The sequence below is a fragment of the Cricetulus griseus genome, chromosome 4, assembly GCF_003668045.3.
Source record: "Cricetulus griseus strain 17A/GY chromosome 4, alternate assembly CriGri-PICRH-1.0, whole genome shotgun sequence".
Lineage (NCBI taxonomy): Eukaryota > Metazoa > Chordata > Mammalia > Rodentia > Cricetidae > Cricetulus > Cricetulus griseus.
Window position 1 is genome coordinate 189494539 of NC_048597.1, and position 24420 is coordinate 189518958.

Here is a 24420-nt window from a genome sequence, read left to right on the forward strand (position 1 = left end):
AGATGCTTGGAACTGGATAGTACTGAATCCAATGTGTGTTGTTCCTGTGCATAGGCACTGTGGTTAGTATTGTCAGCTGGACAGTACCTGGGATCACCTAGGAGACAAGCCTCTGGATATAACTGTGAGGGATTACTTAGAATGGTTTGTCTTTGACCAGGTCTATGAGGAATTATCTTAATTAGGTTTATTGACATGGGAAAACTCAGCCTAAAGGAGGGCAACAGCATCCTTTATCTTGGACCCAGTTTGAATCTTGGACTGCATAAAAAGCTAGAGCACAAACATTAATTGTCCTGTATCTCCTGACTGCATATGCAGTGTGACCAGCTGCTTCATATGCCTGCAAGGATGTCCCTGCCTTGATGAGCCATACCCTTGGAATTATGAGGCAAATTAAACACAAAATGTTTTATCACAGCAACAAAAAAAGTAACTGGGATAGGCTCAGTATTTGATCCGAGTGTGGGATTAAAGGTGTGCACCACCAACGCCCGGTTGGCACAATACAAGATTTTAAATAGGTGTGCAGTATATGTACATGGAGGACATTGGAAATTATCCTCTATCACTACCTTATATTTTGAAACAGGGTCTCTAAACCTGAAGCTCATCGGTTTGCTAGACTAGCTGATCAGCAAGTTCCTGGGACCCACCTGTCTCCATTCCAAACTCAGGTTACAGGCATATGCAGTCAAACCCAGCTCCTATGTAAATACTGGATATTTGAACTCAGGTCTTCTTGCTTCCACAGCCAGAAATTTCACCCACTGAACCATCTCCCTAGGCCCCCTTTTGGTTTTGTTTTGGCTTTCAGGGTTTTAAAATTTTATTACTATGTCTGCATAGGTATGGCATGCATGCATGCCTGCCATTGCACACATGTAGAGGGTCAATGAACAACTTCATGGAGTCAGTTCTCTTCCATTTTTGTGTGGGTTCCAGGGATTGAACTCAAGTCACCAGGCCAGCATGGCAAGCACCATTATCTGTTGAACCATCACACCAGCTCCTCTTGGGCGGGCGGGTGGGTGGTTGATTGGTTGGTTGGTTGTTGACTGTTGAACCTTGCTGTGCCTGCTTTGTCCCCTAGGCTAATCTTCACCTCTGTATCAGTCTGCCATTACCTCACAATTGCTGGAGGTACCATGCCTGTTTGGGTGGGGGTGTCAATAGTTCAAGGAAGCAAAGCCAGGCTTCCCATGTGACAAGTGCTCAGTCCAAAGATGGATCCCCACCTCTCTTCATCATCATCAAGAATACTGCTGGAAATATGGCCACAGCATCTGTGATGGTAGATACCGGCTCTCCAGTAATGTGAAATACTACTTCTGTATGCTGTGAATATTTATTCCTCTCACTGATAAAGAAGCGGTTGTTAAGCACAAGGCACAAACTCTAAGGCTGACAAATTCAACTACATTAAAACTTTTAAAACTTATTTATTGTAAGATACTAAAAGAAGTGACGACAGCACATATGGTAGACATGATTTGTTACACAAGGAACTAACAACTACAGGACAATGAGAAAGAGGCTCCTGCAAAAATGCGTACCACACAAAGTACTCAAAAAAGAGTTAATGAGCATCAGTTGTCCCTGGCAGATGAAGAGGAGACTTATCCTCTGCCCCACACCCATTGTCTGCCTGAGATACCACTGCTTTCGTAGACACACATTTAAAACAAAAATAAATAATAAATTACATGCTTATCCACATAGATAAAGTACCTGAAGTAGTGATGATGCAGAATTTAAATTTCATTTCCTATACTGGGATGTAGGAGCAGGCACTGCTTTCATGTACATTTCTTGTATTTAAACAAAGCCTAAACCAATCATTTCCAATATGATCTCTCACGACCTTCTGCAGACTTACACTACCTGAGAAGTGATACTCACTAAATACTTAATGCATTTATTTGTGGAAACATATATTTGTTTTCCCTTTCCAAAATGGCAAGGCTTTCATTTATCTTTAGTGTTTAACTTTTATTATAATCTTTATATTTGAGTGAATTATGAAAAACTGAGAGCTAAATAATTATCTTCATTTTAGTTACTGCTGTGAACTTTTGAATCATTAGAATCACATTTTGGGGGTTTTGTTTTGTATTCAAAGATGACATCAGCCACATGACAAGCATCCATATGGTGTATATGTGGCCAAGGGTTGGGGGAACTTCAAGAGAAAGAGTAAGGAAACAGAGATACCAGGAAAAGCCCCCTTAGGTTCTGACCAGCATGCCACAGAACAACAGCAACAACAACAACAACAACAAAAAAGCATTGTACCTTTCTGATTCAGGATGGGTGAGCAGGCCCAGGCCAAACCTCATGGTGACTCATAGGGACTGCTGCTGGCTCTTGGTGGTTAGTTTTGTTTTTGTTTTTGAGACAAGATCTTATTCTGTAGCCCAGACTGGCCTTGCATTCATGGCAGCCCTCATACCTCAGTTTCTCAAGTGCCAGGATTGTAAGTGCCAACAAACTTAACATATCATCTGATCATATTCATAGTTTCATTTTCTCTTTTTTTCTGTTTTTTTTTTTTTCTTTCGAGATAGGGTTTCTCTGTGTAGCTTTGGAGCCTATCTGGGACTCGCTCTGGAGACCAGGCTGGCCTCGAACTCACAGAGATCCGCCTGCCTCTGCCTCTGCCTCCCGAGTGCTGGGATTAAAGGCGTATGCCACCAACGCCTGGCGTACTTTGCTTTAAGTAGGTTTCATGTAGCCCAGGCTATCCTTGAACTAGAGATACAGCCAAGGGTCACCCTGAACTGGTGTTCTGCCTCCACTTCTCATGTACAGGCATACACCACCACAACAGACTTAAGTCCCTTTAACCCAATCTCATTTTAAATGTAATTTCAGGCTGGGAAGATGGCTCAGTCAGTACAATATTTGTTGTAAGCATGAGGACCTGAGTTCAGATCTCCAGCAACAATGTAAAAGCTGTATAGGTGATGCTCACCTATGATCCCAGGGCTGAGGAAGCAGAGACAAGTAGATCCTGGGAGCTCACTGGGTGATCAGCCTGGACAGCTCCATGAGCTCTGGGTTCAGAGGCAGTGAAGCGTGATGGAGGAAGCCATTTGCTTCAACCTCTGTCCTAAACACACACCCACAAGAACACATTATAACACATACAAACATACATAATTTCAAAACTTGTTAAAAATTGGAAATCCATTGTTTCTTTCATATTCAATTCTCTTCCACAGAAATTCTTTACTGTTTTGGTCAATTAGCTCTTGAGAGAATAGATTGAACTTTGGAATAAAGTAATGCATCAGTTTCTCTGTCCTGAGGCACTCAACAAAGAATGTCAAAAACTCATCAAAGCAGACGCTTAGGTGCTTGGGGTCCCACTGACTGTCCTGTGGGTTCTCAGTCCACATGTGGAAGATTGCAGTCTTCACGTGGTAAGAACAGAATACATCTAGTTCTTCATGCTCTTTTTTCAACTGCTCCAAGAGGTATTTCATTAATTTTAAAATATCTTTCCTGTTAAAAGAAAACATACTAACTTTTACTTATTTGCAACCTGACTCTTTTGAGACAGTGTCTCTCTTTGTAACCCTGGATTTCCTTGAACACATGGAGGTCTGTGTGCCTCTGTCTCCCAAATACAAGTGCTAGAATTAAAGATATGTACCACCTTATTGGTCCTTTTTCTTTTGTAAACATACTTTATTTCCAATTTTTTAAGGCAGGGTGGCCTTAAAGTTGTCATATAGCAAAGGCTGGCCTTCAGTTCCTAATTCTCTTTCTGGGGTGAGTCTGTACTACCATCCTAGGCTCAACTCACTTCTTTTTTTTTTTCCTGTTTTTTCTTTATTTGTTTGTTTTTGTTTATCAAGCCAGGGTTTCTCTGTAGCTGTAGCACCTGTCATGGAATACACTCATTCACAGGCCAAACTGGCTTGGAACTCACAGAGATCTTGCCTGCCTCTTCCCCCCAAGTGCTGGGATTAAAGGTGTGCACCACCAACACCCAGCTCAGTCTCACTACTCTTTTTTTTCAATGAATATTTTTGTTTTATGGATGAGTGCTCTGCATGTATGCCTGCAGACCAGAAGAGGGCATCAGGTACTATTACAAATGGTTGTGAACTCCATGTGGGTACTGGGACTTGAACTCAGGACCTTTGGAAGAGAAACCATTGCTCTTAACCACTGAGCCATCTCTCCAGCCCTCAGTCTCACTTCTTGATGGTGTATATTCTAACAACAACAACAAAAAGATCCACTTAATAGGATTTTGAGTTTGGCCAGTCAGTTTCTAACAGCAATAAAACTACTCAATCCCAGCCGGGCGTTGGTGGCGCACGCCTTTAATCCCAACACTCGGGAGGCAGAGGCAGGTGGATCTCTGTGAGTTCAAGACCAGCCTGGTCTACAAGAGCTAGTTCCAGGACATCCTCCAAAGCCACAGAGAACCCCTGTCTCGAAAAACCAAAAAAAAAAACAAAACAAAACAAAAACATGACAATAATATACTCAACCAGCCAGGTGTAGTGTGCATGCCTATGATTCCAGCACTTGGGAGCCTTAGGCAGGATGATCACAATGAGTTCAAGATCAACACTAACTACAGAGTGAGTTCAAGGCCAGCCTGGGCTAAATAGGGAGATCCCAACCCCCCCCCCAAAAAAGTGTAATAAACATTTGTTTATATAATGCATATATACATAAGCTCCTCTGCTTCTTTCCCTTGCTCCTTCTCTTCTGCCCCTTGGTCTTTACCCAAATTCATCCCAGCACCACCCTTCTCCCGGCCCAGCCATAATAATCCTCACATCTGGGCTATAGCAACAAGAAAGCATTAAATGTTAATATCATAGGTAATTTCCCAGTTTTTAAAAAAGGACATTACCTGCAACATTTGACTCCAGCAGATTCACAACATGTTTTCTCTATCCCATGATTATTCAAAATGTATTTTTCAGTGTGAGAGAAAGACAGCCGCCATGTCTGGCCTTAATTTCAGAAAGAAAAACAGGTATTTTACTAAAAAGAAGCCATATGTAAATAATACAATATTTAAGTTTAGATCCTAAACTAAATTATCATCCTGAGGAAATTTAAGAGGAATACAGACCAAAAGAAGTGAACAGATACACAAAGTAATTATTAAATATTACACAGCAAAAGTGGATCTAAAAGGGGAAATACAGAGATCAGAACTTAATGGACTTAACTAAGATCAGATACATTAGCTCTCATATTGTGCTAAATTCATTTCATTAATATTTTGTTTTCCTGATACTTTAACATCCTCAGAATCTTTCAAAACGAATCTTTGATTCGTCCAGATGACCTGCTAAGCAGGTATAAAGAGGCTTGAAAGCTAGCACAAGATCTCAGAGATAGTCAAGGGAAAGCCTTGAGATTCATAACCACAACTGTGTGAGTCCAATGCAGTACTGTCTCCACTTAAAAGGAAACAAATTTACATGCAGGGACCAATAGCCATTAGAAAGTAAAGTAATTATAGTTGCTGTGGCCTGGGAATTATTTTGAGATGGGGTCTCATGGAGCCCAGCTTGGCCTGCAACACTGTGTAGCTGAGATGACCTGAAACTCCTGTTCCTCCTGCCCTGCTTTAGTCTGCCTCCTTTCCTCTTGACAATAGTAATAGCCACCACATATTACTCAATTCTAGCTAGCCACACTCATTTTGTGGCCTGTTTAGCCTGATGCAGAAGAGCTAGCACACTGATGGACCATTGATCATTTGCTGCCTTTGTATATAACATTAATGAGACTTTTACATTCTTCCCATCCATGTTCACATTTAACAAACCTTGAAAACAATTTTCAACTTTTGCATTCTTGGGTACAAGATAAAATGGCTCTCGTCTTAGCTTGGTCCTAACTTTTGTGCCAAGCCAGTTTTTGATGGGTAGTCCTTCTTTGGTACTAACAGGCCAGCTGCCCTTTGACTCCAAAGCCAGAATTATATCCACAGATATTTCTTCAGGGTTTCTGATAAGAAGTGTTACAGCAGGGCTTCCTGGTTTTTCTTCCTCCACACTGACATCTCTATCTGTTTACACATATTGAAGAAAAGAAAGGGTTGATCCATTTTCTGTAGAAATATGGGAAAGCTACAGAATATAATTTAAAATCTATAGCCTAAGCCCTAATTAACCATAGCCCCAAGCCGGCGTTGGTGGTGCACGCCTTTAATCCCAGCACTCGGGAGGAAGAGGCAGAAGGATCTCTGTGAGTCCGAGGCCAGCCTGGTCTCCAGAGAGAGTGTCAGGATAGGTTCCAAAGCTACACAGAGAAACCCTGTCTTCAAAAACCAAAAACCAAACAAACAAAAAAACATATCCCCAATATAAAACTATACCCCATGAGGCATAGTGTTTTACCATGTAACCAATAGTTAACTATCTGGAGACACTCTCAGGATTCTATCTAAGACTTGTGATGAAGCATTCCTAAAGACTTTATGTTTTGGAGTGCTGTAATTAATTTTTCATTTAGAATTTTAAATAGAGAGAAGGCAGCAAAAGAAGCCACAGAGCAGCAGGGAAGAGAGGAGAACAGACCACAGCTACAGTCAGGCAGGGAGGCATCCAGCATCAAGAAACAGTAGCAGAAGTGAGAGCAATTACAAAGCTCAAATTGAGGTTCAGTGGTAGTGCTTGCCCAATATGCACAAGATCTTGAGTTTGGCCCCATAGTCCCTCAGAAAATGTTTTCAAGCACGGCTTGGGCTATGTCATCATACCCCATCTCTAAATAAACCTGTAGTCTCAGATCACCAGGGCACTAAGTCTGTGAGGGAAGGAGGGAAGGCAGATAGATGCCTTTGATGGGATTCCAGGAGTCTGTCCTATAAAATGGTTGCCATTTCTATTTCCCAAAACAAAACAAGCAGGAGGAAGAAAGGCTGACCAAAATCAACTTTACCATAAGCTTGCTCAGTGTGTTGGTGTAAGGTGTTAATAGCAGCACTCAAGAGGCAAGGCTGGCCTGATCTACATAGTTACCAGGTAATACAAAAGTCAGCCAGGGTTACCTACTGAGATCCTGTTTCTAAAGATGGATGGATGGATGGATGGATGGATGGATGGATGGATGGATGGACAGATAGACAGACACACAGATAGCAGGAGCAGATGTCCATGTGGAGACAGTAGTGTGGTCAGTTGAGGGGCTTTATTCAGTTGAGTAGTTTGCACCGAGGAAAGGCTTGTGGGAGAGCCCACAGAGAGGGGAGAGGGAAAGAGAAGTTGGGGAGAGAGGTGAAGAGATTACACACGTGGGTTAAGGAGGGAGAGGATGTCAGAGGAGATGAGGAGATGAATTACATTAGTAAAGCAGCATCTGGTCTGTAAGAATGAAAACCAAAAATCTCACCTTTGATTTTTTCAACTTCTTCTTTAATGATTTCCCTAAACTTTGACAACATCTTGGAAGCTGATAATATTTCATCCTCTAAAAAATGACCCAGTGGATTTCCTCCTGAAATTCTTCTGAGCTTCACAAGATAAAAAGCACCAGTGTCACAAAATTCTTGTAGCTGAATTCTGGGGACTTCCAGTTTAAACATAACATCAAATTCATTAGGAGCAGAAATCTAAGGAATAGTAAAAATAACTTTGAAATATTTTCTTGTAAAATCTTTTTAAACAAATGAATTTTTTTTCTGTGAAAGTTTCATAGGAGATTCCACATTGAAAAGAAAAATCCCTGGCCAGGTGGTGGTGGTACATGACTTTATCCCCAGCACTGGGGATGCAGAGGCAGGTGGATTTCTGTGAGTTTAAGGCGAGTCTGGTCTACAGAGTGGGTTCCAGGACAGCCAGGACTACATAGAGAGACACTGTCTCAAAAAAACAAAAATAAAAAAAGGAAAGGAAAGAAAAGAAAAAAAAGCAAGATGCCCAATATGTATCCCCTCTCAGAACATGACCAGCACAAGTGAGATTAGATTAGTTCCTGTTACTATATGCTTTTTTTTTAAGTACAAGCAATCATGTATGTTTGTTTTTAAACAGAGTCTTACTCTGTAGCCCAGGCAGCCTGGAACACATGGCATATCCCAGGCTAGGCTTAAACTCAAGTTTGGTTCTCAGCTTCCACATCAAGCAGCTCACAGCCACCTGTAACTACAGTACCAAGTGACATGACACCCTCTTCTGGCCTGAGAGGCGTCCTGTATACAGGGTACATATCACTCACACATATACATAAATAACATAAAAGTAATTTTTTTAAAGATAAAAGCCTTTCCACAAAAAGAATTCTAGTGGACTGCTTCTCTAGCAAACTGTTCCAATACAGAAAACATAGCACAACAAAAACCCCATAAAACTTACATATTGCCTGGCATTGGTGGCACATGCCTTTAATCCCAGCACTGGGGAGGCAGAGGCAGGCGGATCTCTGTGAGTTCGAGGTCAGCCTGGTCTCCAAAGCGAGTCCTAGGATAGGCTCCAAAACTACACAGAGAAACCCTGTCTCGAAAAACCAAAAAAAAACTTACATATCAAAATCCTAGGAATAGGGATTAATCCCAGCATTCCAGAGGCAGATCTCTGTTGAGTTGAGGTCAACCTGGTCTACATAGTGAATTCCATTCAGCCAGGCATACATAGTAAAACTCTATCTCAAAAAACAGTCACCAAAAACATTATTTAAATAAAATTAAATACCTCTTGATGTTACCTTTTATATCACAAAATACACATTGGAGCCACCCTCCTGCCACAGTGGTCACGGAAATGTGTACTACAGTGACAGACACCTGTAATCCTGGCCCTTGGAAAACTGAGGTAAGAGAATCACAAGTTTGATTAAATAAAATTCTGTCTAAAGCCAAACAAACAAACAAAAAACCCTTTTCTTGTTCCCAGCAAAAATAATAATACCTTTCCTATATTAAATACTAAAGATAAATAGGGAGAAAGCTCAGTTGGTAGATGTTTTTGCTTAGCATACATGAAGCCCTGAGTTTCACACCCAGCACTACAAACTAGGTATGATGATGGCATAATTCCAGCACTAGGGAGGTAAAGTCAGGAGAAACAGCTTGGCTACACAATGAGTTAGAAGCCAGCCAGGGATACATGAAACCCTGTCATAAATTAAAATAAAGAAGTAAAGTAGAATAAAGTAAATAAATGTCACACAACCTTCATTAGTTAGACCTGTGCTTTCAAAAAAATGACTTATCATTTATACGGGTGTTTTGCCTACATGCATGTCTTTGCAGCACCATGTACAAGCTTGGTGCCTATGCAAACTAGAAGAGGGTGTCAGATGCCCCTGGAAGTGCAGGGGATGTTCAGGGTAGTTGGCAGACAGTGGTGAATTACAGTGTGTAATTACAGTGTGTGTGCTGGGAATAAACCCTGGTCCTCTGGATGGGCAGCCAATGCTCTTACCCACTAAGCTATCTCTCCTGCCCCCTACATGGCTTTAATGCTATTTTGTACCTCATTTGCACATCTCTTGCTAGCACATTTAAACCGTTGGATTTAGTTTATTGCTTTTGTACCTAGTAATCTTGCTAATTCACTCATTATTTTAATAGTTTGTATATAAACATAATTATGTCATCTGTACATAATAGTTTTTTGCCCCTTTGCCATCTTACTCATTTGGTTTCTTTTTCTTGCCTTGTTGTAGTGACCATATGTATTAGTTTGTTTTTATAATCCATTCACGTTGCAAGTTGCTATGGTTTTTTTTCCTTTTTTATTTTTATTTTGTTTTGGTTGTGAGACAGGGTATCTACAGATCCCTGGCTGTCCTGGAACTCTGTATGTAGACTATGCTGGCCTTGAACTCACAGAGATCCACCTGCCTCTGCTTCCCTGCTGGGATTAGTAGTTGCCATATTATTTGGATAAAAGTACTACAATTGATTTACTTCTTACATTCTTCAGTTGTGTTGTACTGGTCTGGCTTCTGAGCCACACTGGCACTATCTGCAGGAATTCAGCTGGGCCTGCTCTCCAAAGAGCATCAGAGCTAGGTTTGTTGCCTTGTTTTCTCATAGAAGGAGGTGAGAGAAGGTTTCAGGACCCTCACCTAGTATCCAACCACCTCACCCAACCAGTTGGAAACAATTTTGCCCTAATTGCAAGTGGTCTCAGGGTCTCCAGAATGGGCTGGACTCAGTCTAGAGGATATAATTGGGAAAGGATTAAGAAAGGGGCTCCATTCACTCAGCCATAGCAGAGTCAACCTCTATACTAGGTGCAGTGTGATTGCTTTAAAGTCACATATACTCGATCCCATAAATGCTCAGGAGGAAGTCCAGAGTTCCTCCAAAGCAGAGTGTTAAAGAGAAACTAGCCATCAATATTGGTCTATATGCTGAATGAATGAAGGAAGGAAGGAAGAAAGGAGGGGGAGGAGAAGAAGGTTGTCACAGGTCACAGAGAAAGAGAGAGAGAGAGAGAGAGAGAGAGAGAGAGAGAGAGAGAGAGAGAGAGAGAGAGAGAGAGCCAAGCGTGGGTAATTCCAGAAGGGAAGTAGGAGAGCCCAAAGCTGTGAACCCAAAAAGATGAAGAAAGTGGGAAGTGGGCCCGGAGCCCACCCAGCAGGCAGGTCTTGGCCCCTCACCTTCACACGCTCATAGTAGCTGCCAGTGTTCAGCTGCTGCAAGCCTTTGAACTCCGACTCACGGTTCTGCATTCTTGACAGCAGTTGCCCCACGACTCCATTCACCACCTCGGCCGCCACCGAGATCTCCTTGCGTTTCAACCTCAATTTTTCCAGCACTTTCTTGAGCTTTTTGTCGGGGGTCTCCTCCTGCTTTCTCCTGGACCCCCGCGGCGCTCCTGGCTGCCCCACAGAGCGCGCGCCCCTCCTGCGGCTAGGACCTCTTGCGACGTCAGGAGCCCCGGGGTCTACGGGAGGCTGGGCCTCCGGGATGGCAGGTGGCCGGGGCTCCGGAACAGTGGGCTGTTCAGCATCTCCAGCCGCGCCGGTGGCCGATGGCTGAAGGTCCTTGATGCGTACAGACGTCCTTCCTGGACGCGCTCCGGGAGCTTGGGCGCGCGGCTGCTCCGTGGGGACCCCGTCAGGCTCCGCACGCCGCGATCGCGCCCCCCTTTGCGGGCCGCAGCCTCCGGCGTGGGACGGGGCGGCCACGGTCCGGTTGGGCTCCGTCGTGGCGCGCTTCGCAGCCGGCTTCTTAGCGCGCGATGCTGTCGGCCTTCGGCACTGGCCTTCCATGGCTGCGTCTCTCCGACTTCGGGGGAAAAACCGCGGGAAGGGGAACTCTCGGTAACCTCTGGAAACGAAACTTAAATATCTGGCGGGAACGCAGCCTGTCTGTGGCGCCGCGAGCAGGCGCAGGAGCCACGTGAGCTCGCACGTCGCCGCCAGGAAGAGGCGGTGCAGCGAACTTTCACAGCCACTCGTGGGGATCAGCTGAGCCACTGGCTTGGAAAGCACCCATCCCTCCTTGATCGCAAAGACACCGAAAACACTGGCAACGGCCGAAACGGCCAGATTGGTTGACCTACCACCAAGATTTATTTGAGGACATCGTCGCTCATACATTTGAAGTTGATAAAAATGTTTTCTATGTAAGCTTTAAATAGGAATTTGGTTGTTTGTTGGCGTGTTGGACCTTGCTGTGCCTGCTTTGTCCCCTAGGCAGACCTCTGGATCAGTCTGCCCCAATGTCTCAATTGCTGGAGTTACCATGCCTGTTTTGCTGGGGATGTCAATGGTGCAAGGAATCAACTTCGAATATGACAGACAAGTGCTCAGTCCTAAGCTGCATCCCCAGCTCTCTTCATCATAAATTCTGCTGGAAATATGGCCACAGCGTTGGTTCTTCAGGAATCTGGTTTTTTTGTTTTGTTTTTTTTTTTTGTTTTTTTTTTGTTTTTTTTGTTTTTTTTTTTTTTTTGTTTTTTTTTTTTTTTTGTTTTTTTTTTTTTTTTTTTTTTTTGAGACAGGGTTTCTCTGTATTGCTTTGGAGCCTGTCCTGGCACTCACTCCATAGACCAGGCTGGCCTCGAATTCACAGAGATCCGCCGGCCTCTACTTCCCGAGTGCTGGGATTAAAGGCATGAGCCACCAACACCCGGCTTCAACAATCTGTTTTCTAACCAAACCTTTTCAATCTGTATCCATCCCGGAACTAAAGTACTTGTTTCAGGGCCCTTTGATGGAGTCTTTACAGGGGCTGAATACTTTGTGGGACACAGATTTCCAATGAAACATGTTTTCAGTTGATGTTTCCCACAAATTAAGTCCCGGTTAAGTCATTGCAGCAAAGCTGGCATATTTTCCCCCTTTCTTCCTAATTTCAGAGAGATCATTTCACTTATTTTTTTTTTTATGTATCTGTATATCCCATGTTTGCAGTGCACATGGAGGCCAAAGAGGGTGTCAGATCCCTTGGGACTGGAGTTACACCTAGGGCTGGAGTTACAGCATACTGTGGGTGCTAAAAATTGAACATCCGGAGAGCCGGGCGTATCTGATGCATGCCTTTAATCCCAGCACTCGGGAGGTAGAGGCAGACAGATCTCTGTGAGTTCGAAGCCAGCCTGGTTTATAGAGCAAGTTTCAGGATAGGCTCCAAAGCAATACAGAGAAGCCCTGTCTCGAAAAACCACCAAAAAGAAAAAGAAAAAAAAAAAAGAATTGAACCTGGGTCCTCTGAAAGAGCAGCCTGTACTCTTAACCACCAAGCCATCCCTCAAGCCCCCATGTTACCTTTCTCTTTGGCATACCCAAATTGCTAGTGTCAATTGTATTGCATTCAAGAGCCATTATTAAATAACAAAGGGGTTTTACTAACAACACAAGGACTGCAATGATACAATAATTTGATGACTAAGAGTGCAATTGTGGCCAGGCAGTGGTGGCACATGCCTTAAATCCCAGCACTCAAGAGTCAGGCAGATGGATCTCTGTAAACTAAAGGCCAATCTGGACTACAAAGCAAGTTCCAGGACAACCAGGACTCTTACACAGAGGAACTGTCTCAAAATCACCATGCACACCCCCAAAAAGTTTTTTTAAAAAACTGTAATTTTAAGAGCTGGAGAGATGGCTCAGTGGTTTAGAGTACTTGCTCTTACAGAGGGCTCAGGTTCAGTTCCCAGCACTGAAGTGGCAGCTCAACCACCGCTAACTCCAGTTCCGGGGAACTTGACCACCCTCTTATGACCTCCACAGGCAAGAATGTAGTGTACATACATAAAGACAAAATACTAATACACAAAAAATCTAAACAAAAAACTTTAAGGGTGCTATTACATAAGCAATGGTTAGGTAGCATATACAGCATGAATACGGTGGACAAAGAAATGATTCATGCCCTAGTAAGGACTGGCAGGGCACTGTTGGTAGAGTATCATGGTGCAAGATTCTAACATGCTTGGGCTGGAGAGATGGCTCAGAGGTCAAGAGCACTGACTGCTCTTCCAGAGGTCCTGAGTTCAATTCCCAGCAACCACATGATGACTCACAACCATCTATAATTCAATCCGGTGTCCTCTTCTGGCATGTAGGAAGAACAGTGTATATGTAATAAATAAATAATTTTTTTTAAAAAAAAGGTACTAAAAAAAGAAAAACGAAAGATCCCAACATGCCACTCAGAGTAACATACAGCTTTAAACTTACATTTTTTTTATTTCAAAAGTTTTCTACTTCACGTCTTTAGACCACAGTTGACTGTAACAGAAATTTTGAAAAACAAAACTGCAGGTAAGTGGTCTTATTGTATACAGTCATATAGAGCTGAGTGGAGGGACAGTGACATGCTTCCCTGAGAGTGACAATTGTACAGTCCTGACACTGGGTAGCTTCCTATCATTTTGTCTTCTTATAAAACCTGCACTGAAGTACTGGGATGATGTGGGAACAGTCAGAGCTCCAGTAACCATGAGATCAATCTTCCTTTAATTCCAGGTCTCCGAGGACTCAGCTCTCTGTGTTCAATGCCAGCCTGGTCTACAAAGTGAGTTCCAGAACAGCTAGGACGATAAAGAGAAACCCTATTTCAAAAAACAGAAAAAAAAAAAAAAAAACACTTTTTAAAGTGCTGCACTGCCTAACAAGCATGTACAGGATTCTAAGTTCTATCCCTTTTTGTGGCCAGAAACAAACAAAAACTGCAACCAGCGCATTGAAGGTGAATTGGCAATACTTTGGGGCTGAGAGGATGGCCTTATAATCAAGAGTACTTGCTGGGAATGGAAAGATGGCTCAGTGATGAAGAACGCTACTGTTCTGGCAGAGGGCCCAGGTTCACCATTGACCTGTACACTTCAAATAGACAAACTGTGTTGGGTGCATTTTATCTCAGTGAAGTTGTTCCCTAAAGTGCTGTAAAGAACAGTAAGAAAGTGGTTTTCCAAGATCTCAGCATGAGTTGAACTCAAAAGAGCAGTACAAACCCAGCCTGGTAGTATAAGGATGTAATCCCAGGTCTGGTGAGCCTGGGGCAAGAGGCTCTGAACTTCAAGCCTGAAATTGTGTTTTTATCTTATTTAAGTGCTGGGACCTAAATCCAGAGCTTTGTGTGCCTCTCCCCACCCCAGAAGAGAGGGTGATAATGGCACATTTGAACATGTTAAGTAGAGCTTAGATTTCTTTCTTTCTTTCTTTCTTTCTTTCTTTCTTTCTTTTGGGGGGTGGGTCTGACATTCTACTTGTTAATTGTCCTCAAAACGTTCCTCCCCATGTTGACAGTTTTTCTATGACATTCAAACCTAGTGTTTGTTAAGTACAAGGCACAAACTCTAGAGCTGATAAATTCAACTACATTGAAACTTTTAAATCTTATTTATTGTAAGATACCAAAAAAAGTGAAGACAGCACAAATGGTAGACATGATTTGTTACACAGGGAACTAACAACTACAGGACAATGAGAAAGAGGCTCCTGCAACGATGCGTACAACACAAAGTACTCAAAAGAGTTAATGAGCATCAGTTGTCCCTGGCCGATGCTGCTTGAATGGAGAGGAGACTCATCCTCTGCCCGACACCCATTGTCTGCCTGAGGTACCACTTTTGTAGACACATTTAAAACAAAAATAAATAATAAATTACATGCTTATCCACATAGAAAAAGTACCTGAAGTAGTGATGATGCAGAATTTAAATTTCATTTCCTGGGGCTAGAGAGATGGCTCAGAGGTTAAGAGCACTGACTGCTCTTCCAGAGGTTCTGAGTTCAATTCCCAGGAACCACAAGCTGGCTCACACCATCCATTATGAGATCTGGTGCCTTCTGGTGTGCAGATATACATGGAAGCCGAATGTTGTAGACATAATAAATAAATAAAATCTTTAAAATAAATAAATAAATAAATAAATAAATTTCCTACCCTGGGATGCAGGACCAGGCACTGCTTTCATGTACATTTCTTGTATTTAAACAAAGCCTAAAACAACCGTTTCCAATATGATCTCTCAGAACCTTCTGCAGACTTACTGCTCTTAACCTCTGAGCCATCTCTTCAGCCCTAAAGTCTGATCTATTTATTCTTTTTTTTTTTTAAGATTTATGTATTTATCATGTATACAGTGCATGCCAGAAGAGGGCACCAGATCGCATTATAGGTGGTTGTGAGCCACCATGTGGTTGCTGGGAATTGAACTCAGAATCTCTGGAAGAGCAGTCAGTGCTCTTAACCCCTGAGCCATCTCTACAGCCCCACAAGGCTTTCATTTTTATTTTTAGTATTTAACTTTTTTTTTTTTTTTTTTTGGTTTTTCCAGACAGAGATTCTCTGCATAGCTTTGGAGCCTATCCTGGCACTGGCTCTGGAACCAGGCTGGCCTCGAACTCACAGAGATCCACCTGCCTCTGCATCCCGAGTGCTGGGATTAAAGGCCTGCACCACCAATGCCTGGCTTAGTGTTTAACTTTTATTATATCTTTATATTTGAATGAATTATGAAAAACTGAGAGCTAAATAATTATCTTCACCCACAAGAACACATTATAACACATATACAAAAATTTGCCGGGCGCTAGTTCCAGCTAGTTCCAGGACAGCCTCCAAAGCCACAGAGAAACCCTGTCTCAAAAACCCAAAAAATAAAAATAAAAAATACATAAGTTCAAAACTTGTCAAAAATTGGAAATCCATTGTTTCTTTCATATTCAATTCTCTTCCACAGAAATTCTTTACTGTTTTGGTCAATTAGCTCTTGAGAGAATAGATTGAACTTTGGAATAAAGTAATGCATCAGTTTCTCTGTCCTGAGGCACTCAACAAAGAATGTCAAAATCTCATCAAAGCAGGTGCTTAGGTGCTTGGGGTCCCACTGACTGTCCTGTGGGTTCTCAGCCCACATGTGGAGGATTGCAGTCTTCACGTGGTAAGAAGAGAATACATCTAGTTCTTCATGATCTTTTTTCAACAGCTCGAAGAGGTATTTCATTAATTTTAAAGTACCTTTCCTGTTAAATAAAAAAGATACTATTTTTCTTTGTTTTGTTTCTTTGTTTTGAGATAGGGTTTCTTTATATACCCATGGCTGTGCTGGAACTAGCTCTATGAATCAGATTGGCCTGGAACTCACAAGAGATCCCCCTGCCACTGTTGGTATTAAAGGCGTGTACCACCACCATCCAGCAGATATTAAATTTTACTTATTTACACCCTGACTCTCTTAAAACAAGGTTTCTCTTTGTAACCCTGGATTTCTTGGAACACACAAGTTCAAGATCAGCACTGGCTACAGACTGTGTTCAAGGGCAGCCTAGGCTATATAGGAAGATTTGGAGAAAAAAAAAAGGGTAATAAATATTGTGTTTATATAATGTGTATATACATTACCTCCTCTGCTTCTTTCCCTTGCTCCTTCTCTTCTGCCCCTTGGTCTCTACCCAAAATCATCCCAGCACCACCCTTCTCCCAGCCCAGCCATAAGAATCCTCACATCTGGGCAAGGGCACCAAGAAAGCATTAAATGTTAATATCATAGGTAATTTGCCAACTAAAAAAAAAAAAAAAGGACATTACCTGCAACATTTGACTCCAGTAGATTTACAGCATGTTTTCTCTTTTCCATGATTTTTTAAAAGGTATTTTTCAATGTGAGAGAAAGAGAGGCGCCAAGTCTCACCTTAATTTCAGAAAGAAATAGCTATTTTACTAAAAGCAGCCATATATGTGTAATAATACAATTTTAAATTTAGATGCTACACCAAAATATCATCCTGAGGAAATTTAAAAGGAATACAGACCGAAAGAAGTGAACAGATACACAAAGTAATTATTAAAATAAATATTACACAGCAAAAGTGGATCTAAATGGGGAAATACAGAGATCAGAACTTAATGGACTTAACTAAGATCAGATACATTATCTCTCATATTGTGCTAAATTCATGTCATTAATGTTTTGTTTCCCTGATGCTTTAACTTCCACAGAATCTTTCAAAAAGCTTTGATTTGTCCAGATGACCTGCTAAGCAGGTTTAAAGAGACTGTGAAACTAGCACAAGATCTCAGAGCTAGTCAAGGGAAAGCCTTGAGATTCAGAACCACAACTGTGTGAGTCCAAGGCAGTACTGTCTTCACTTAAAAGGAAACAATTTACATGCAGGGACATGTATGTATTAGAAAGTGAAGTAATTCTATAAGTAATTCTAATAATACTTTGACATTCTTCCCATCAATGTTCACATTTAACAAACCTTGAAAACCATCTCCAACTTTTGCACTCTTGGGTACAAGATAAAACGACTTTCCTATTCGATTTGCTGTGGCCTGTGAATTATTTTGAGAATAGGTCTAATGGAGCCCAGCTTGGCCTGCAACACTGTGTAGCTGAGATGACCTGAAACTCCTGTTCCTCCTGCTCTGCTCTTGACAATAGTAATAGCCACCACATATTACTCAATTCTAGCTAGCCACACTCATTTTGTGGCCTGTTTAGCCTGATGCAGAAGAGCTAGCACACTGATGGACCATTGATCATTTGCTGCCTTTGTATATAACATTAATAAGACTTTTACATTCTTCCCATCAATGTTCACATTTAACAAACCTTGAAAACCATCTCCAACTTTTGCACTCTTGGGTACAAGATAAAACGACTTTCCTATTCGATTGTTTGAAACTTTTGTGCCAAGCCAGTTTTTGATGGGTAGTCCTTCTTTGGTACTAACAGGCCAGCTGCCCTTTGACTCCAAAGCCAGAATTATATCCACAGATATTTCTTCAGGGTTTCTGATAAGAAGTGTTACAGCAGGGCTTCCTGGTTTTTCTTCCTCCACACTGACATCTCGATCTGTTTACACATATTGAAGAAAAGAAAGGGTTGATCCATTTTCTGTAGAAATATGGGAAAGCTACAGAATATAATTTAAAATCTATAGCCTAAGCCCTAATTAACCATAGCCCCAAGCCGGCGTTGGTGGTGCACGCCTTTAATCCCAGCACTCGGGAGGAAGAGGCAGAAGGATCTCTGTGAGTCCGAGGCCAGCCTGGTCTCCAGAGAGAGTGCCAGGATAGGTTCCAAAGCTACACAGAGAAACCCTGTCTTCAAAAACCAAAAACCAAACAAACAAAAAAACATATCCCCAATATAAAACTATACCCCATGAGGCATAGTGTTTTACCATGTAACAAATAGTTAACTATCTGGAGACACTCTCAGGATTCTATCTAAGACTTGTGATGAAGCATTCCTAAAGACTTTATGTTTGGGAGTGCTGTAATTAATTTTTCATTTAGAATTTTAAATAGAGAGAAGGCAGCAAAAGAAGCCACAGAGCAGCAGGGAAGAGAGGAGAACAGACCACAGCTACAGTCAGGCAGAGAGGCATCCAGCATCAAGAAACAGTAGCAGAAGTGAGAGCAATTACAAAGCTCAAATTGAGGTTCAGTGGTAGTGCTTGCCCAATATGCACAAGATCTTGAGTTTGGCCCCATAGTCCCTCAGAAAATGTTTTCAAGCACGGCTTGGGCTATGTCATGATACCCCATCTCTAAATAAACCTGTAGACTCAGATCACCAGGGCACTAAGTCTGTGAGGGAAGGAGGGAAGGCAGATAGATGCCTTTGATGGGATTCCAGGAGTCTGTCCTATAAAATGGTTGCCATTTCTATTTCCCAAAACAAAACAAGCAGGAGGAAGAAAGGTTGACCAGCATCTGGTCTGTAAGAATGAAAACCAAAAATCTCACCTTTGATTTTTTCAACTTCTTCTTTAATGATTTCCCTAAACTTTGACAACATCTTGGAAGCTGATAATATTTCATCCTCCAAAAAATGACCCAGTGGATTTCCTCTTGGAATGTTTCTGAGCTTCACAAGATAAAAAACTCCATTGTGGTAACATTCTTGTAGCTGAATTCTGGGGACTTTCAGTTTAAACATGACATCAAATTCATTAGGAGCAGAAATCTAAGGAATAGTAAAAATAACATTGAAATATTTTCTTGTATAATCAATCTTTCCAAACAATTACAATTTTTTGCTGGGCGGTGGTGGCACACGTCTTTAGTCCCAGCACTAGGGAGGCAGAGGCAGGCAGATCTTTGTGAATTCAAGACCAACCTGGTCTACAAGAGCTAACTCCAGGATAGGCTCCAAAGCCACAGAGAAATCCTGTCTGAGTAAAAAAAAAAAAAAAAATGCATTTTTTCTGTGAATATTTCATTTGGGTCTCCACATTGAAAAGCAAGATCCCTGGCTGGGCAGTGGTGGTGCACACCTCTGATCCCAGCACTCAGGAGGCAGAGGCAGACGGATCTCTGTGATTTACAGGACAGCCAGGACTACATAGAGAGGGATTGTCTCACCCCCTAAAAAAATAAAAAATAAAAAAGGAAAGCAATATCCCCAATATGTATCGCCTCTCAGAACAGGATCACCCACCTGAACGCAGAGAGTTCTGTTACTACACACCACTTTATTTGTTTAAGCTTGTAGATTCTCTCAATTTTTCTTTTTAAAGTACAATTAATCATGTTTATTTTAAAACAGGGCCTTATTCTGTAGCCCAGGCTGACCTGGAACACATGGCATATCCTAGGCTAGACTTGAATACAAGTTTGGTTCTCAGCATCTACATCAGGCCGCTCACAGCCACCTGAAACTAAAGTACCAAGTGACATGACACCATCTTCTGGCCTGTGTGGGTTCCTGTATACAGGGTACATATAACTCACACATATACATAAAAAGCATATTAATAATTTTTTAAAATAAAAGCCTTTCCACAGAATAGAACTCTAGTCTTGAACTACTTCCCTGGCAACTTGTTCCAACACCGAAAACATAGCAAAACAAAAACCCCATAAAATTTACATTTCAAAATCCTAGGAATAGGGATTAATCCCAGCATTCCAGAGGCAGAAACAGGTAGATCTCTGTTGAGTTGAAGTCAGCCTAGTACGTAGTGAATTTCATTCAGCCAGAGCTACATAGTGAGACTCATCTCAAAAAACAGTCACCAAAAATATTAAATAAAATTAAATACCTCTTGATGTTTGTTACCTTTTATATCACAAAATACACATTGCAGCCACCCTCTTGCCACAGTGGTCACAGAAATATGTTTTAAGGTGACACACATCTTTAATCCTGGCCCTTTGAAAGTGGAGGTAAGTGAATCACTACTTTGAGGGGTTAGACTGGGCTACACAGCAAATAAAATGCAGTCTAAAACCAAAACAAACAAAAATCTTTTTTCATGTTCCCAATAACAATAATAATACTTTTCCTATAATAAATACCACAGAGAAATAGGGAGAAAGCTCAGTTGGTAGATGTTTTTGCTTAGCATACATGACGATATGGGTTTCACACCCAGCACTATAAACTAGGTATGATGATGGCCAAATTCCAGCTCTACGGAGGTAAAGTCAGAAGGAACAGCCTTGGCTACACAATGAGTTAGAGGCCAGCCAGGGATACATGAAACCCTGTCATAAATTAAAATAAAGAAGTAAAGTAGAATAAAGTAAATAAATGTCACACAGCCTTCATTAGTTAGAGCTGTGCTTTAAAAAACTGACTTATCAGGCTGGAGAGATGGCTCAGAGTTTAAGAGCACTGACTCTTCTTCCTGAGGTCCTGAGTTCAATTCCCGGCAACCAGATGGTATCTCACAACCACCGTGAATGAGATCTGGTGCCCTCTGCTGTCATGCAGGTGTATACGCAGGCAGAATACTTTATATATAATAAATAAATAAATCTTAAAACAAAAAAGGGGGCTCCATCTACTCAGCCATAGCAGAGTCATCCTCTATACTGGGTGCAGACCTTCCACTGTGATTGCTTTAAAGTCACATATACTCTCCCCCATATGTCCTCATGAGGAGCGGAGGAACTCGCTATCTGTCTGTAAGCTAACAATGAATTTAAAAAAAAAAAGTTTGTCACAAGCCCCAGAGATGGGGGCGGGGGAGGGATGGGGACAGCGCTTCCAGAAGGGAAGTGGGGGAGCCCAAGGCTGTGGAGAACCCAAACCGATCAGAGACAGGTGAGGAGTGGACCCGGAGCCCACCCAGCAGGCACGTCTTGGCCCCTCACCTTCACACGCTCATAGTAGCTGCCACTGTTCAGCCGCCGGACGCCTTTGAACTCCGACTCAGAGTTCTTCATTCTTGACAGCAGTTGCCCCACGACTCCATTCACCACCGTGGCCGCCGACGAGATCTCCTCGCGTTTCAACTTCAAATTTTCCAGCGCTTTCTTGAGCTTTTTGTCGGGAGTCTCCTCCTGCTTTCTCCTGGACCCCCGCGGCGCTCCTGGCTGCCCCACAGAGCGCGCGCCCCTCCTGCGGCTAGGACTGCTGGTGACAACAGGAGCTTCGGAGTTTGCGGACAGCTCGGAGTCAGTGATGGCTAGCATCTGGGGCTCTATTAATTCTAGCAGCTGGGAATCAGGGATGGCTGGCAGCGGGGACTCAGAGACGCCTGGCAGCTGAGGGTCAGGGATGCCTGGAGACTGGGGCTCCAGGACACCAGGTGGATTGGGGTCAGGGATGGCTGGTGGCTGGGGTTCAGAGACGCCTGGCAGCTGGGTCCCAGGGATGGCTGGAGACTGGGGCTCCGGGACCCATGGCAGCTGAGGGTCAGGTATGGCTGGTGGCTTGGGCTCTGGAACGCCTGGCAGCTTGGTCCCTGGGATGGCTGGTGGCTTGGGCTCTAGAATGCCTGGCACCTTGGGGTCAAGGATAGCTGGTGGCTGGGGCTCCTGAACCCTTGGCAGCTGAGGGTCAGGGGTGGCTGGCGGCTGGGGATCAGAGACGCCTGGCAGCTGGGTCCCAGGGATGGCTGGAGACTGGGGCTCCGGGACCCATGGCAGCTGAGGGTCAGGTATGGCTGGAGACTGGGGCTCCCGGACACTTGGTAGCTGAGGGTCAGGGATGGCTGGTGGCTTGGGCTCTGGAACGCCTGGCAGCTGGGTCCCAGGGATGGCTGGAGACCGGGGCTCCGGGACCCTTGGCAGCTGAGGGTCAGGGATGGCTGGCGGCTGGGGCTCAGAGACGCCTGGCAGCTGGGGGTCAGGGATGGCTGGAGACTGCAGCTCCGGGACCCATGGCAGCTGACGGTCAGAGATGGCTGGCGGCGGGTTCTCCGGGACGGTCGGCAGTTCGGCTTCTCCAGCCGCGCCCGTGGCCAAGTACTGTAGGTCCTTGGTGCACACCGACGCCCATCCCTGACGCGCTCGGGCGCCCGACTTATCCGTGGGTTCCCCCACACGCTCCGCACACCGCGAATGCGCCCCCTTTTGCGGGTCGCAGCTTCCTGCGTGGGACGGGGCGGCCACGGTCCTGTTGAGCTCCATCGTGGCGCGTGTCTCCGCAGGCTTTTGAGAGAGCGACGCCGTCGGCCTTCCGAACTGACCTTCCACAGCTGAGTCTCTCCGCTCCGCGAAGGAAGAGTCGACTTTGGGAAAAGACCTTGGGAAGAAGGGCAGAAAAATTCTTGTTAAACGCTGGAAACGAAATTTAAATATCTGGAGGGAACGCAGCGTGTCTGTGGCGCCAGGAGCAGACGCAGGAGCCCACCTAAGGTCTCTTGTCGCCGCCAGGAAGATCGATGGTCCAGGAGATGCAAACTTTCTCAGGCACTCGCGGGGACCAGCGGAGTCACTGGATTGGAAACCACTCATCCCTCTGTATTACAGCTCAGATGGAAATTGATCCAGGCAATCGGCAGCCAAAGAATACCTCAGTCACTGTAAGCACAGCAATTTATAGCCCTGTTTCCAGGGAAAGGTTTCCCCAAATGTAACCGCTCTGCCCCAGCAGGAGAGAGTTTCCCCAGTGAAGCTGAGACAATTTGTGCTCAGGTCCCCCCTAGAATGTACCAACTCTGCTCCTCTGGGGAAACCTCCGCTCCACACAGGCTCTGTAGATCGTCAACCAAACCTCGTCCAAGAGATTTATTGGGAGAGACGAACGCAGGAGAGTGACTGCTTTTCCAGCAGTAGCGAGCAGAACAGGCACAAGGCTTAAATAGTCATATTTTAATTACCTTGAGACAGGGCAAACGCAGATTGGCTAGACTTCGTGCTCAGCTCAGGGATTGGTCGGTTTTTCTGCTCAGGGATTAGTTAGGTACTCTCTCACTCCACCCCCAGGATTTCTCTGTGGCTTTCTAGACTGTTCTGGAACTTGCTCTTATAGACCAGGCAGGTTTCGAAGTCACTGCGATCCGCCTGCCTCTGACTCAGTGCTGGGTTTAAAGGCGTGGGCCACCACTGCCGGGCAATTGGTTAGTTTTGTGTTCAGTTGGTCAGGGCAGATTTGGCTCTGTTTTCAGGGTTAAATATCCTCCCCCCACCCCACCCCCACTGGCGTCGGGTGTTGTTTCTTTCACAGGCTCGGGTTAGAGGGACAAAGTGTGTTTCTTTGGCTCTGGTTTCAGAGTCAGGGTGTGTTTCTTTGGTTCTGGCTTCGTGGCTAAAGTGTGTTTCTTTCACTAGCTCTGGTTTCAATGTTTCATTGGCTGGCTCTTTTACCCTACACCTCCCCCCCCCCCCTTTATAGCAAAGACATGGAAAACACTGACAATCACTGAGATCGCCAGATTTGCTGACCTACCACCAAGATTTATTTGGAGACATCATCATTCGTACATTTGAAGTTGATAAGAATGGTTTCTATGTAAGCTTTAAATAAGAATTTATTGCCAATGAGAAATCGAAATACACTAAATCTTTACAAAGTAGAGGACCGCTTCGAGTTAGTATTATAATGTGCCCGCAAATTCAAAGAATCTGATGAGGCAAACTGGTAAAACTCGTATTGTTCGTAGGTGGCAACCTGGCTATAAAGACTGACCCACCCGAAAGGCCTAACCTCAACCTTCGAGTCAGAGCATGAATGACAACCGTCAGCAGAGAGGGGAGGAACGCACACCGAGCCTGTGGGCGCCACCTTGCCGCTTTATCCCCTACCCGTAGCTCCAACCCGCCAATCAGCGACGACGCTG

General features: G+C 43.7%; 2 protein-coding genes across 9 annotated transcripts; both read right to left on the bottom strand.

Moving 5' to 3' along the window:
- Positions 1-1422: 1422 nt before the first annotated feature.
- On the bottom strand, positions 1423-11329 carry Cgas (cyclic GMP-AMP synthase). 3 transcript variants are annotated; one of them, XM_027411089.2, is made up of 5 exons: positions 10594-11329; positions 7378-7498; positions 5810-6052; positions 4880-4982; positions 1423-3507 (listed from the first exon to the last, which is right to left on the bottom strand). In XM_027411089.2, the coding sequence occupies exons 1-5, from the start codon at positions 11206-11208 to the stop codon at positions 3165-3167; spliced, it is 1425 nt and encodes a 474-aa protein (XP_027266890.1). In that variant the 5' UTR covers positions 11209-11329; the 3' UTR covers positions 1423-3164. The 3 variants fall into 3 exon arrangements, with proteins under 3 accessions (XP_027266890.1, XP_027266889.1, XP_027266891.1); XM_027411088.2 differs by having other exon boundaries at positions 7378-7597; positions 10594-11328; XM_027411090.2 differs by lacking the exon at positions 5810-6052 and having other exon boundaries at positions 7378-7597.
- A 2279-nt stretch (positions 11330-13608) lies between these two features.
- Positions 13609-24386, bottom strand: LOC100754516 (cyclic GMP-AMP synthase). 6 transcript variants are annotated; one of them, XM_027411086.1, is made up of 7 exons: positions 23461-23953; positions 22992-23161; positions 21509-22883; positions 19154-19373; positions 18012-18254; positions 16982-17084; positions 13609-13976 (listed from the first exon to the last, which is right to left on the bottom strand). In XM_027411086.1, the coding sequence occupies exons 2-7, from the start codon at positions 23093-23095 to the stop codon at positions 13868-13870; spliced, it is 2154 nt and encodes a 717-aa protein (XP_027266887.1). In that variant the 5' UTR covers positions 23096-23161; positions 23461-23953; the 3' UTR covers positions 13609-13867. The 6 variants fall into 6 exon arrangements, with proteins under 6 accessions (XP_027266887.1, XP_027266886.1, XP_035299706.1 ...); XM_027411085.1 differs by having other exon boundaries at positions 13609-13997; XM_035443815.1 differs by lacking the exons at positions 13609-13976; positions 23461-23953 and adding exons at positions 15773-16416; positions 24030-24386.
- Between the last annotated feature and the right edge of the window lie 34 nt (positions 24387-24420).

Excerpts from the sequence above, each read along its gene's own strand:
- Cgas (XM_027411088.2), bottom strand. The coding sequence starts at position 11,208 with ATGGAAGGCCAGTGCCGAAGGCCGACAGCATCGCGCGCTAAGAAGCCG. Across the intron at positions 7,598-10,593 it reads GCTACTATGAGCGTGTGAAG|ATTTCTGCTCCTAATGAATT; the intron begins GTGAGGGGCCAA and ends ACTATTCCTTAG. Across the intron at positions 3,508-4,879 it reads GCTGGAGTCAAATGTTGCAG|GAAAGATATTTTAAAATTAA; the intron begins GTAATGTCCTTT and ends TTCTTTTAACAG.
- LOC100754516 (XM_035443815.1), bottom strand. The coding sequence starts at position 23,095 with ATGAGTGGTTTCCAATCCAGTGACTCCGCTGGTCCCCGCGAGTGCCTG. Across the intron at positions 18,255-19,153 it reads AGAAGTTGAAAAAATCAAAG|ATCGAGATGTCAGTGTGGAG; the intron begins GTGAGATTTTTG and ends ATGTGTAAACAG. Across the intron at positions 16,417-16,981 it reads ACTGGAGTCAAATGTTGCAG|GAAAGGTACTTTAAAATTAA; the intron begins GTAATGTCCTTT and ends TTTATTTAACAG.